Source organism: Camarhynchus parvulus, chromosome 26 (genome assembly GCF_901933205.1).
Source record: "Camarhynchus parvulus chromosome 26, STF_HiC, whole genome shotgun sequence".
Classification (NCBI taxonomy): Eukaryota; Metazoa; Chordata; class Aves; order Passeriformes; family Thraupidae; genus Camarhynchus; species Camarhynchus parvulus.
In genome coordinates, this window is record NC_044596.1 from 93,928 (window position 1) to 107,317 (window position 13,390).

The 13,390-nt window shown below is 61.8% G+C and overlaps 2 protein-coding genes across 3 annotated transcripts; both read left to right on the forward strand.

The window, feature by feature from the left end:
* The first annotated feature begins 1,259 nt into the window (after positions 1 to 1,259).
* INAVA (innate immunity activator) lies at positions 1,260 to 8,399 on the forward strand. 2 transcript variants are annotated; one of them, XM_030965786.1, is made up of 9 exons: positions 1,260 to 1,287; positions 1,876 to 1,935; positions 2,645 to 2,769; positions 2,848 to 2,967; positions 3,531 to 3,735; positions 4,882 to 4,935; positions 5,195 to 5,597; positions 6,321 to 6,888; positions 8,056 to 8,399. In XM_030965786.1, the coding sequence occupies exons 2-9, from the start codon at positions 1,890 to 1,892 to the stop codon at positions 8,146 to 8,148; spliced, it is 1,614 nt and encodes a 537-aa protein (XP_030821646.1). In that variant the 5' UTR covers positions 1,260 to 1,287; positions 1,876 to 1,889; the 3' UTR covers positions 8,149 to 8,399. The 2 variants fall into 2 exon arrangements, with proteins under 2 accessions (XP_030821646.1, XP_030821645.1); XM_030965785.1 differs by lacking the exons at positions 1,260 to 1,287; positions 4,882 to 4,935 and having other exon boundaries at positions 1,818 to 1,935.
* An 848-nt stretch (positions 8,400 to 9,247) lies between these two features.
* SHISA4 (shisa family member 4) lies at positions 9,248 to 13,351 on the forward strand. The gene is made up of 5 exons (XM_030965784.1): positions 9,248 to 9,458; positions 10,509 to 10,680; positions 11,747 to 11,880; positions 12,687 to 12,869; positions 12,954 to 13,351. Exons 1-5 carry the CDS (start codon positions 9,386 to 9,388, stop codon positions 12,998 to 13,000), a joined length of 609 nt encoding a protein of 202 aa, XP_030821644.1. The 5' UTR covers positions 9,248 to 9,385; the 3' UTR covers positions 13,001 to 13,351.
* The last annotated feature ends 39 nt before the right edge of the window (positions 13,352 to 13,390 follow it).

The window sequence follows — 13,390 nt, forward strand, 5'->3', positions numbered from 1 at the left end:
GGGAACAGCACCTGGCACTGCCATTCTGAGTGAGCTTGTGGTTGAGGGCGAGTCCTGGAGCCTTGGTGTCCCCATGCTGGTGACAACCAAGATGCCAGGGTTGGAAGGAGGTGGTAACACCAGGGCAGTGCCAGGGGTGATATGGGGGATGCAGGCAACACTCTCCCCCTGACCTGCACCTGCCCTGACTCCATGAACCAGAAAACAACCAAATAAAGTCTTTTATCTGGTTTTCTTGATGGAAATGGGACAGAGACAGGGATGGGGTGGCATTGCCTTGGGCTAATGGTGCATGATGGGGATGGAGGGTGGTCATGGTGGCCAGTGGCTCATTTTACCAGTGCTGCCACAAGCCCAACTGCAGTTGGTGTCCATCCAAGGCCTTCAGCCATCCCCTGGTGGCACAGAGCCTTCCTTACTCATTCAGTCTCCCTCTCCTTTCTTCTCTGTCTTCTCCTGGTGTTTTTTTCCATTTCCACAGTTAAACGTGTTTCACCCCTGCCCTTTCCACCTGCAGCTGGGAGGCACCAGGAGGGAGGAAGAGACACTGATTTGAATAGGTCTCACACCAACAGCCCCAGGCTGACAGCACCACCCTGGGCACCAAGGCAGGGAACAGGCCATTGTTCTGGGGAATCTGCACCCCAGACTGCCGCCTGCACTCCTTGCCTGCCCCCTGCATCACCCTGCCTATTCCCTGCCTTCTCAGCCCATCCTGTCTAGCCCCATGCCATGAGGATTCTTCCCCACCCTGCCAGGTGTAGCAATGCAGGATGTGCCCAACTCATTCCAATCCAGCTCAGAGGGGCCACAGTGGCCGCAGCATCGTCTCACAGCCTGGGAGAGCCTTGGCATCATCCTGGGACAATGGTGGCACTATCCTGGCACTGTCCTGCTGTGCCTGGCCAGGGCCAGGACGGGGACAGTGGTTCTTGTGCTTGGCCTATGCCTACATGGCACTAGGGCTGGAGCCTCAGCAAGCACCGTGCTAGGCTGTGCTGGGCTGCGGTGCCACACCACACCGAACTGCATCACCCCCTGCAGTGATGTGCCAGGCCACGCTGTGACACATCTATACCGTACCATGCCATTCCATGCCATGCCACAAATGTGCCATGCCGTGCAGTGCCGTTCCATTCCGTGCAGTGCCGTGCGGTGCAGACGCTGCAGGGCCGTCCGGCGGGGCGGGGACTGGGGCAGATGTTGCTCACCCTGCTCCTCCCTCCGCTCAAGCCCAGACCCGTCCGTGCCCGGGCGCAGCAGAGCCGGCAGCGGCGGCGGGCTCAGGTAAGGGATTCTCCCACCCCGCCGGGACCCCCGGGGCCTCCGTCCGGCCTCTGGCCGCCCAGTGCGACGTGGAGCGGGCTGGGGAAACTGAGGCATAGCCAAGCGACGGCGCTGGAAAAGCGGTGTGAACTCCCTCCCCCCCGTCCCACTGCCCTCCTTTCACTCCCTCCCCAAGAGTTTGGGAGACTTGGGGTGCTGGGGACTCCCTTTTCCGAGGCCGGCGGTCGCTCCCACCCCCGGATCCGCCACCAGCCCAGATGGAAAAGAAAAGAAAACTGGGAGAGGTGCCCAGCGAAACCAAATGGGGCGGGAACGAAGGGCCCCTCGGCCCTCCCCCCCATCGCACCCCGACCACCTTTGACCCCTTCGAGGGTGTCACCCTCCCCCCGTCTGGCGCAGTCCGCACCCTTTATTTATGGTAGGACCTACAAGAAGGCAAAGCAAACACAGCCTCGCCTCCCTTCCACCGTCATCGCGGCACACCTGGGGGTGACATGAGGGATTTTAGGGGTGCAAGGTGGGAGGCACCCATGGGTGCAGCCCGGTTGGGGGCGTGGGGACGAGCTGTGTCCCCACTGTTGCCCGCAGGCTCTCGGCGCGGCATGGGGGAGGCCAGTGACATGGACAGCGGGATCGTGCTGCACTCGGGTGAGAAGGGGGTTTGGGGCTGAGGGAGGTTTTGGGGTGCCCCTGTCGCCCAGGACTGCTCTGATAGACGTGTCCCTTCTTCCCAAGCAGAGAACGGAGCACTTCGGTGCATGGGGACACACTAGGGACACATGAGCTGCCTGGAGAGAGCTTTGGGGAAATGAAGGGGTGGAGGAATGGAGGCTTCCCCTGCGTTTCGGGAGGCATCCCAAGTGTAGTGGGGGGTGCTGTGGACAGGATTTGACTCAGATGGGTTTGGCTTGGGATGGCTGAGTCAGACTGAAACCTTCCTCCTGTGCCCCCCCTCCCACCCCCCAGCAGGAACTTCACGCGTGTCCCGGGGGGGGTGAAGCACTCATGGTGCTGCTGGGGGAATTTCATGCATACCCTGGGGCATTGGAGGACCCAGGGGTGCTGCTAGGGGAGGAGTTCCTGGATACCCTGGGGGGTTGGAACACCAATGGGTGCTGCTGGGTGGGGGAAACAGGTGTTCCACGGGAGTCAGTACACCCACGGATGCTGCTGTGGGGGAAGGGAGGCGCAGCTGCTTTGGGGCAGCTGAAGTACCCATGGGTGCTGCTGGGGGGTCGTGGCTGCTTTTTCCTCCCCCCCTGCGGTGGAGGGAAAACTAAGGCAGGGCAGCTGTGGAGTAGTGGAGGATGGTACCTGGGTGCTCCTATCCCTCCAGATGTCCATGTATCTATTCCAGGCCCTGACAGCCCGGTGTGCCCCCCGAAGGAGAGGGTGCTGGTGGGGCAGCGGCAGCAGCAGGCACTGGAGGCCCAGCTTGATGGCTGCATCCAGGAGCTGCGACAGCTGTGCCTGCGTGAGGCGGTGAGCAGGGCATGAGGACCCCCTACCCACCTTCATATACTGCCATGGCTCTGCTCAGTGTCCCTGTGCCATCCTCAGGAGCTGACGGGGACCCTGCCCTGCGAGTACCCCCTGAAAGCTGGCGAGAAGCCCCCCAAGGTCCGTCGCAGGATCGGGGCTGCCTTCAAGCTGGATGAGATCGCCGTTCTGCGTGGGGTGGTGAGGCAGTCCCTGGGGTGCAAAGGTGGTGGGGACCCATCCCATCCCATCCCATCCCATCCCATCCCATCCCATCCCATCCCATCCCATCCCATCCCATCCCATCCCCTCTGCTGTGGAAGCTACCTGAGGGTCACCTGGAAATGTTGCCATCCCCATCCCATGGATGGTGGTTGGGTGCAAAGTGCTGTAGGTGAGAGGGGCAGGGGTGTGCTTTCAAGCATGAGGTGGTATTGGGGTGTTGAGTTAATGGGGTTATCCTGGGGTCCTAAACATAATGTGTGGGGTTGGGGTGCCAAGGTGATGGGTGTGAGGGGGGTCCGAGGTGTATCAGGGTGCCAGAATTATGGGAGGAGGTGGGTTCCAAATGTTATGGGTAGTGGTGGGGTCCTGAGCATGATGGGTGGTGTTGGGTTCCAAGAGTGATGCTGGGTGTTGGGGTCCCAGATGAGATGCTGGGAGGGGTTGAGATGCCAAGTGCTATGGGTGGCGTTGGGATGTTAAGCATGATGGGGAGCTCGGGGGTGTTGAGCCGTGTTTCTGAGCGTGTCCCCCTCCCCCAGGACCCTCTGGAACGGGAGCGGGCGCTGCAGCTGCAGATTGCCGAGGCCGCCCGCCGGCTCTGCCGCGAGGAGAACATCGGCCGGCAGGTGCGGAAGAGGCGGCAGACGGCAGCACTCCGGGAGGAGCAGAAGCTGCGGGATCTGGAGCAGGTCCTGAGCCAGCGGCGGCTGCTGGCAGGGCAGCGGGACATCAGTACCGCCAAGGGTGAGCCCCCCGAGCCTCATGGCAGGGGGGGATGCTGGAGAGCAGGGAGGCAGAATGGGATGCTGCTTGGTTGGGTGTCCCTGGGGAACGCATCTAAATTACCCCTTCCCTGTGAATGCAACCCAATGGATGCTACCCAGTCCTTCATCCCAAGTGCATGTACTCCTCTGGATGCATGCTCCTCTGCCATTCCCCTGTGTGTCCCTTCCCAATATGCCATCCACAATGCTGCACCCCAGTTCCCTGGTGAATGTACTTTCCTGGATGCACCCCAAATTCCCATTCCTGATGAATACACACCTTGGATGCGCTCCAGCTTTCCATCCCCTGTGAATACAACCTGGTTCTACATCCCTAATGAACGCATGCCCCTAACACCCCCTGGTGAATGCACCCCAATTTCCCATCCCTGCTGAATATACCCCTTGGGTGCCCCCTGGAAGGCCATCCCTGGTACACGCACCTTGCTACACTCTCACTGTCAATGCACCCTTTTGAAGGTACCCCAATACTTCATCTCTGGTGGTTGTACCCTTGTGAGTGCACCCCAAAAAGTAGTCCCCAGTGCATGCACCCCAATAACCATTCCTGGCATATGTACCCCCTGAATGCACCCCAAAAGTCCATTCATAGTGCATGCCCCCTGATAAACCATCCCCAGCAGTACCCCACTGAATCCACCCCAATACTTCATCTCCGTTGATTGCACCCTTCTGAAAGTACCCTAATAATTCACCCTTGCCGCTTGCACCTCATAACTATCCCCAGTCACCCATCCTCAGCACCTGCACCCAAAGGGGGGCAGGATGTGGCCCAGCTGCCGTGTCCCCATCGCAGTGGCGGCCATCCAAGGGGGTCCCCATTCTCCCCATCCCTGTCCCCTCCAAGGAACAGGGCCATGGTGGTGGCGTCTCCTTCCCTGTTGGTGCCCCCAGCCTGCCCATCCCAGGCAGGCTGGGAGCTGCACACGGCTCAGCAGAGCCGGCCTGGCCGGTACCGCTGCCGTCCCGGAGCGTGTTGGGACAGGTGGCGTGGGAGAGGGGAGTGGAGGCCTGCGGGGACGCGCTGGGTGGTGGCGGGGCCGTGGGAGCGCTTTGGCATCCGGAGGCGGCCCCAGCTCTGTTCTCACAGGGCCCTGCTCCATAGAGCTCAGTGCCTCCGACGGGAGCTCCATGTTTGACACTGGCCTGCTGGAGGAGGGTGAGGGGGCTGTGGGGACCAGGGGGAACCCCTGGCATGTTCCCTCCATTCCAGCCCTTCCTGTGTCCCCTCTATCTCTACTCTCCCTGTGTCACCTCCATCCCGTCCTGGTGCCATGTATCCCCTCCATGCTCTTCCCCTGTGTGTTCTTTCCATCCCAAACCCCATGTCTCCCCTTCATACCAACCATCCACCTGTTCCCTCCATCCCAACTCTCTCTTTGTGTCCCCTCCATCCCAACCCTCCATGTCTCCTGCAGAGGACACACAGCCACCAGGGCCTGCCACTCCACAGAGGTCCCCATCTCCCAAGGACCCCACCAAGGAGGAGGAGGAGAAGTCAGGGCTTCTGGTGCCCCCCCACATTCCCTGTCAGGAGACCAGCCTAGACAGATCCTACGAGAGGACCAAAAATCCCAGCGTTGACCCTGAGGATGGGGAAACCCAGAGCTCCCAATGCTGTCTTGGGTCCCTGATGGCTGCCCCTGCCAGCTCCTTGGCCCCCAGCAGCCCTGACTCTGCAAGCCCCCCAGTGTCCAGGACAGGCGACCCTCCCTACCGGTTTATCCCCATTCGGACCCTGGTGCTGTGCCAGCAGGCAGGTTCCAGTGCTCCCAGCACCCCTGAGCCATCAGGACGGCAGGGACAGACCCAATCTCTGAGGTATGTCCTGAGTTTGGGGGTGATAGACAAGGGTTTCTGCTAGGGAGGATGGAGATAACCCCATGGAGAGGGGGATGGAGATAATCCCATGTGGAGGATGGAGCTCAATCCATGGGAAGGAGGATGGGAGTAATCCTATGAGAGAGGATGAAGAGAACCTCATGGAGATAATGGAGCTAAACCCATGGGGAGGAGGATGGAGATAATCCTATGGAGAAGACAATAGAGAGAACACCAAGGGAAATGTGGACGTAACTCTATGGGGAGGATGGAGAAAATCTTTTGGGGAGGACGGACATAATCCCATGGGGAGGGGATGGAACTAACCCCATGGAGATGATGGAGCTCAGTCATTAGGAGGATGGAGACAATATTATGGGGAGGATTGAGATAATCCCAGAGACAGAATGAGGATAATCCTATGGGGATGTGGGAGAAAACCCTGTGGGGAGGATGGACAGAAATCCATTGGGAGGAGGTTGGAGATGATCCCATGGAGAGGATGGAAGTAAGCCTATGGAGACTATGGAGGTCAGCCCCATGGGGAGGATGAACTAATTCCTTGGGAGGAGGCTGGAGACTGCCCCACAGGAAAGGTGGAACTAATCCCATGGGAGGAAGTTAGGTGTCTCCCCACGGGGTGGCTGGCTGTACCCATGGGGCTTGCCCTGGCTTTAGGGTGAGGGGAAGGGTCCTCCTGCAGCCGCAGTGTCTTGCCTGCAGGGTGGACCCATGCTGGCAGCCAGCTGAGCCACGGGGCCGCAGCGCCGCACCCCGCCGGCGCCCTACCTACTACACAGTCACTGTGCCCACCTCCTGCATTCTGACCCCCGGCCCTGCGTGCCGCTCTGGCTCCGATGACAGCATCTCCGACCTCTCCAGCATCTCCCACGCCACCTCCCTGGGCAGTAGCAGCCCTGACATGTCCTTTGCAGTTCCGCTGCCCCTTGCTGAGCCTGGTTACTACCCACGGGGTGCCCTCCAGCTCCTGCCACCTGCTGGCCCCCTGACTTTCCTGTATGAGCAGGATCTGGCCCCACTGCGGTACCAGCGCCTGGTGCCCTCCCGTAGCCGCATCGTGCGCACCCCCTCGCTCAAAGACTACACGCCCGCCGGGGCCCGGGGGGTCTCCAAGGCTGCCGTCACCGAGGAGCTCAAGTCATGGCACCAACGTGCCCGGCTGAGGAGTGCCCGGCCCCACTCCCTTGACCGGCAAGGGGCTTTCCAGAGACCCCATGGTGGGACCACCAGGGACATGCCCATTGCTCATGGAATCCTGTCACTGGTTCAGGTATGACACGGGGTCTGCCTGGGAGTGGCCATGTGGGAGAAGGGGGACCCCCTGGGTGCTGTCCTGCAGGTGACATGAGTTGTTACCCTGAGGTAGTGTAGGGACATGCAGCTCTGGTGGGGTCTCATGAAGATTTCTGGAGCAGGAGGGAAGTCCTGAGGGAGTCCATGGGGTCCTGTGAGGGTTCTTGGGACAGGACTGGGATTCCAGAAAGGAGCCTGGGGCAGGAACGTGGTCTCAGGAGGGTCCTGAGGAGAGGATCAAGATCCTTTAAGATCCTTTGAGGCAGGATTGGGACCTTCTGAGGGTCCTCTGAGCAGGTCCAAGGTCCCATAGGTTGGGTCTGGAGGGTCCCTGATAGTTCCTGGGGCAGGACCAGCACCCTGAGTGGGTCCCCATGGGAAGATTAGGGTCCTGAGGGAATCACAAAGGAAGAATTTGGGTCCCAGAGGGGTCCCTGGGGCAGGACTGGGTTCTTGAGGAAGTCCAACAGCCAGGACGAGGGTCTTCTGTTCTTGGGAACAGAAATAAGGTCTTTAAGGCCCTTCGGGGCAGGATGAGGACCTGCTGAGGGTCCCATGGATAGGTTTGGAGTTCTGTGTAGGTCCCAGGGGCAGAACCAAGACCCCCTGGGGCAGGATTGGGGTCCCATGTGAGTCCCTGGGATAAAGCCAGGACCTTAAGGGTGTCTCTGGAGCAGGACTGGGGTTCCATGTAGGTCCCTGCTTTCTCTTGAAGATCCCAAGGGCAAGACAAGGGCCCTACGGGTGTTCCTGTTGCAGAAGTGGGGTCCCATGGGAAAGACCAGAACCTTAAGGGGATTACTGGGACAAAACTGGTGTCCCATGAGAGTCCCATGGGAAAGACCAGAACTTCAGGGGGGTCCCTAGGGCAGGATCCATGTGGGTCCCTGGGGTAGCAATTGGGTGCCCTTGAGCAGGGAAGGATCCCTGCAGACATTTCAGTGACCAGCTCCCCCTTTCCACCTGGCAGTCTCACTGGGACAAATGCACCTGTGGCACAGCTGGGACACAGGCTGGGCAAGTGAGGACCTGTGGCCATGCCCCCACAGCTCCTCCAGCCCAACCGTTGTGCCAGGATGTGCCCCCAGTGGTGCCCCTCAGACAAGGTAGGATGCCAACACCCAGAGGGTCTTTGTCCCCCCAGGGTCCCCCGGTGCAGGTGCTGCGGCGCTCAGCAGCCGGCGTGCCCGTGCAGGTCTACATGCCCGAGAATGGTGAGATTGTCACCCAAGTGTGAGTGCCGTGTCCTCACCCCGGGGCGGGGGCACATCCTGGCTGGCCCAGGGGCGGCAGGGACATCTCATGCTTCCCCACCCCGGCGTGGGGGCACAGGAGGGAGCCACAGTGGGGTGGCAAGGGCTGGCCCCCACCCTGTGTTCCCTCACTGGCACTGCAATGCTGATAGGGACACTGTGACCCCAGTGCTTATGGTGACCTTGGTGTCACCACGACCCTGAATTTGAGGTTCTGGTCTCTAATAAAAGTGGTTTTTGGGATACGTCACTCTCAGGATGTGTCACCTCCATGTCCCCTCTGAGGTCCCCCATCCCTGGGTCCCGTTGGCATTGCCAGGATGGGACTCTGTGGATTTGGGTTCTGGCTGTGCTCGGGGCAGTAATGGGGTGATCCCAGTTGCAAGAGGGTGCCCCACATCCAGCTGTGCAACCCTGGCACCCAGTGACCCAGGCTGGGAAAGGGACAAGGAGTAGAAAGGAAGGATGGAATGGAGGTGAAGGGTGTGGGGTTGGGGTGCAGGAGGGTGGGCAGGAAGGGTACAGGGGAGGGCTGCAAGGATGGGTGAGGGAATCGTGTGCAGGGGAAGGGAAATAAGGTGCTCCGGGAAAGGATGGGGTTGGGGAAAGGGTGCTGTGAACCAAAGTGACGGGGTGCAGGGAAGGGATGGGGTGCAGGGCAGGCAAATAAGGAGTGCAGGGGTGGGATGAGGTGGGAGAAGGGGTGCTGGGAGGGGAAATGATGGGGAGCAGGGGATAGGGAAGGGACTGAATGTCGGGGATGGGGTGCGGGGAGTGGTGCAAGGACGAGCGAAGAGATGGGGTGCAAGAAGAGGGGAAATAAGGGTTTCCGGGGGGGTGCAGTGGTAGGGGGCAGTGCCAGAGACACTCCGGTCCCCGCATTCCCGCCCGGCCCTGCCAGTGCCCGGGGCCGGCGGCGTCGCTCCTCCCGGTGGGGGCGGGCGGGGGCCGGTGGCTGCGGCGGGAGGCGGCGCCGGGGGACGGGGAGGGGGGGACACCGGGCAGCAACCGAGCGCCGCCCGGCTGCGGCGTCACTGCGGGCCTGCGCCGGCCCCGCACCGGCACCGGACGGCACCGGGAGACACCGGCAGAGGGAGCGGCCTCGCTGCACCGGGCGGCCCCAGGACCGGCCACGGGAGCGGCCCCGGTCCCGGTGCCGCCGCGCAGCCGCCGCCCTTGTCCCGGACAGCTCTGAGCGGGGACACCGGGCCCGGCCCCGGGATGGGGCCCGGGGGCCCCGGGAGCGGCTGGCCCCTGGCCGGGACCCTGCTGGTGGCCGTGGCCGCCTCGATGGGTAAGAGATATACGGGGACCGGGGAGGGCCGGGGGACCCGGTGCCACCCTGCGACTGGACACGGTGCCACCATCTCTGACACGGAGATCCCGGGGTGGGAGGGACTTAGTGCCACCAGCCGTGACTGTGAGTCGTGTCACACACGGCCCCTTTGACCGGGGTTGCTTGCAACAAAGTGTCCCCCTGGGCACTGTGCCCACTCCCCCCAAACCCGCCTCCCATTTGCCGCTTTCGGGGTGACCCCGGGAGCAGCAGGCAGGGAGCCGGTGGCTGACCGAGCCGGGATGCCCAGCCCCGGGGAATCTGGGAGCTTCCCATGCACGAACCCCGTGCCTCAGTTTCCCCACTTGTCCCTGAACTGCCGTGATCCCATTTTGGGGTGTGTGAATAATGCCATGTGAGATTCCCGCAAAGCCCATTTCCGTAGCTGCTCCGGCGCCTCCGGCCGCCCCCGGACCTCGGCCCGCGGCTATTTCTGGGAAGACAGGTGGCTCCGGACAGAAATAGAGTGGGAAGTGCCACGGGAACACGCGGAAGGAGGGGAAGCTGGGGAGATCTGGAGGAATCTGGAGGGGTCAGAGAGCTGGGTGGGATGGAGTGGCGTCTGCAAGGATGGAGCAGAGTATGGGAGTACATAGGGGCAGGGTTTGGAAGGAAGTGGAGTGGGATGGGGCAGGATATGGGGGTACACAGGGGCAGAATGGAGCAGGGTTTTAAGGGATATGGGACAGGATGGAGCAGAGCAGGGGTTTGGGGGTACATAGGGACACCGTTTGTGAGTCCATGGGGCAGGACACAGCAGGGTATAGGGGATTGTAGGGCTGGGTATGAGGGACAGGGGGACAGGAAGGAGCAGGGTATTTGAGGGTATATAGGGGCATACTTTGGGGATCCATGGGGCAGGATGGACCCGGGTACAAGGGGAATAGGACACAGTGGGATACAGGCTGTGCTCATGTGGGAGAGGAAGGGCATGGGGTGCTGCTGATGCCCCTGAGGGTGGTGATGGCCAGGTGCTCCAAGGCCCTGGTGGTGGGTGGCTGTCTACAGTGGCCGGGGGCGAAGACTGCCTGTGGTACGTGGACAGAAATGGGTCATGGCACCCTGGCTTCGACTGTGAGTTCTTCACCTTCTGCTGCGGCACATGCCACCAGCGGTACTGCTGCCGAGACCCTCTGCGCCTGCTCACCGAGCGCCAGCAGCGCCACTGCCTTGCCTTCAGGTGCCACAGCCGGGGCTGATGGGGCTGGGGGCTCTCCTGGGTGGCCTGGGTGCTGGGACTGGGTGCTGGGCACTAGTACTGGCTGTTGGTCACTGTATGCTCTGCACTGGGCAGTAGTGCTGGACACTGGTATTGGGTGCTGGGCAGTGGTATCTGGGCCCTTGCAGTGGGTGTGGGGCAGTGGGTACTGGGCACTGGTACTGGGGTTTGCACATTGGTACTGAGCAGTGGCAGTGGATGCTGGATGCTGGGTGCTCTGCACTGGTACTTGGTGGGGGCACTGGGTGTTGGGCACTGGGCACTGTTACTGGATGCTGAATGCAGGTGCTCTGCACTGGTTCTGAGTACTGGGGAGTGGTACTGGGCATTGGGCAGCGCTACTGGGTTGCCAGGCTGTTGGCTCTGGGTGCTGGACACTAACATTGGGTGCTGGGCATTGAGTGCTGGGTACTGGGCACTGGGCAGTGGTACTGGGTGTTGGATACTGGTACTGGCATGTTGGTCTCTGGTCAGTGGTACTGGGCATGGTGTTTTGCAGTGGGTGTTGGGACTCCTACTAGGTGCTGTGCACTTGGTACTGGTACTGGGTGCCAGGCTCTTGGCATTGGTACTAGGTGCTGATATTGGGTTCCGGGTGCTGGATGCTGGTACTGGGCACTGATACTGGGCACTGTGCATTGGGGGATGGATGCTGCGGATTGGTCACTGGTACTGGGTGCTGGCACTGGGTGCTGGATGCTGGTGCTGGAAACTTGCACTGGGTGCTGGGCACTGGTTACTCCCACTGGATGCTGGTCACTGGGCAGAGGACACTGGTACAGGGCATTGGCACTGGGTACTGGGCACTGCTACTGGGTGGGCAATGCTACTGGGTGCTGGGCCGTGGTCACTGCTACTGGATGCTGATAGCAGTGCTGGACAATGTCTCTGGGCATTGGTTCTGGGCACTGGGCAGTGTCACTGGGTGCTGGGCACGGGGCACTGGGCACTATCAGTGGGTGCTGGCTGGGGGTGTGTGCCGCGGGAGCCCGCCTGGCCCTGCTCCCCACACCCGGGGGTCCCACAGCCCCAAGACCATCGCAGGCATCGCCTCAGCTGTGGTGCTTTTCATCGCCATCGTCACCACCATCGTCTGCTGCTTCATGTGCTCCTGCTGCTACTTGTACCAGCGCCGGCAGCACTCCCACACACCCCTGCAAGGTGCGGGGCGGGGATGGGGGTGCAGGGGGATCCTGTAGGAAAAGAGGGTGGAGTGGGGTTGAGGGGGCCTAGAGGATTTCAGGGGGAAGGGGGGTCTGGTGGGGGGCTGTAGGGATGGGGGATGCAGGGTGTGCAGGAGGAGAGGATCAAGAGGGTCCTGCAGGTAAGGAGGTGTAGGGTTAAGAGGACCTGGGGGAATGGGAGGGTGCAGGAATGGGGGATGCACGGATGGGGGTGCAGGAGGAGGCTCGGTGCGTGATGATGCTGTAGGTACAGTGTCGGGATTGGGGGGCCTGGACAGAGGCTTGTGGGAATTGGTGTGTGTGTGAGGGCTATAGGGGTGGGAGGTACAGGAGGGTCCTGTAGGTAGAGAGTGGAGGGGTTTGGGAAGAGGCAAGGAAGGTGTTGGGGTAAAAGGTGGAAGCTGAAAGGATGAGAGATGAGAGGGAGCAAAAGAATCCTGTAGGTGTGGGGTGGGGGGAGTGGTAGAGGAGGCAAAGAGAAGGGGAGCTGTTGGAATGAAGGGGGGGATCGGGAAGGTCGGGGGTGGACCGCAGGGATGAAGGTGTAGGAAGAGGGGTAGGGTGCAGGGGTGGGGAGAAGGAGAGGTCCTGAGGTACATGGTGGAGGGGTTGTTGGGGGGATGAGGTGGTGGGACTTGAAGGGATGCGGGGGGAAAACTGGGCACTGTGGTGAGGGTCTGGATGAAACCCCAGCGGCCACCAAGCTGAGGGCCACCACCACTCTTAGGCACCATCCCCGTCCCTGTGTCGGGGTGCTGCACACCTCCCCAATCTCTCCCACAGGCCCGGAAATTCCCCTGTCCAGCTACCACCCCGCAGCTCCCCCAGCTCCCTTCCCCGTGGACCCCAAAGCCGGCCCTACACCTCCCCAGCCTGGCTTCACCCCCATGGCCATGTACCCCCCGCCCGGCCCTGCCGCCCAGTACCCCATGTACCCCTCCGGCCCCCCTGTCTACAACCCCACAGGTGAGCACCGGGGGGGAACAGGGACCCTCCCTATTCCCTGGGGGGCCTGGTGGCCTGGTGACACCACATCTGCTCCCCCCGCAGCACCACCACCCTATGTCCCGGCGCAGCCCAGCTACCCTGGAGCTTGAGTCCCTGCGGGGACCCCTGTACCCGCCGCCGGCCAGCGGGGCCAGGCTGGGGACCCCAGGGACCCCCCCTGGCGCTGGGGGGCTGCCTTAGCCAGCGCTGGATCAGGCTCTTCTCAGCTATCCTGGGGTGATCCGGTGCCAGCAGAACAGGGTGGCCCTTGTGCCACACACTGGGCCCTTTGTGGGCGCCTTCTCCCCCGGCTCTGGGTGTCAGTGGCCCCGAGCACCCGCGGAGGGGTTCCCGGGGGGTCCTCCGAGGGCCGTGCACTGCTGTCTCCCTGCACATTACCCCCGGATTCACCCCCGGCTCTTCCCTCCGGGGTTGGCATTAAACCACGTCTTGTGCCCACAGCCTGGTGTCGTCTTGGTGATTCTAACGGGGAAAAAAGG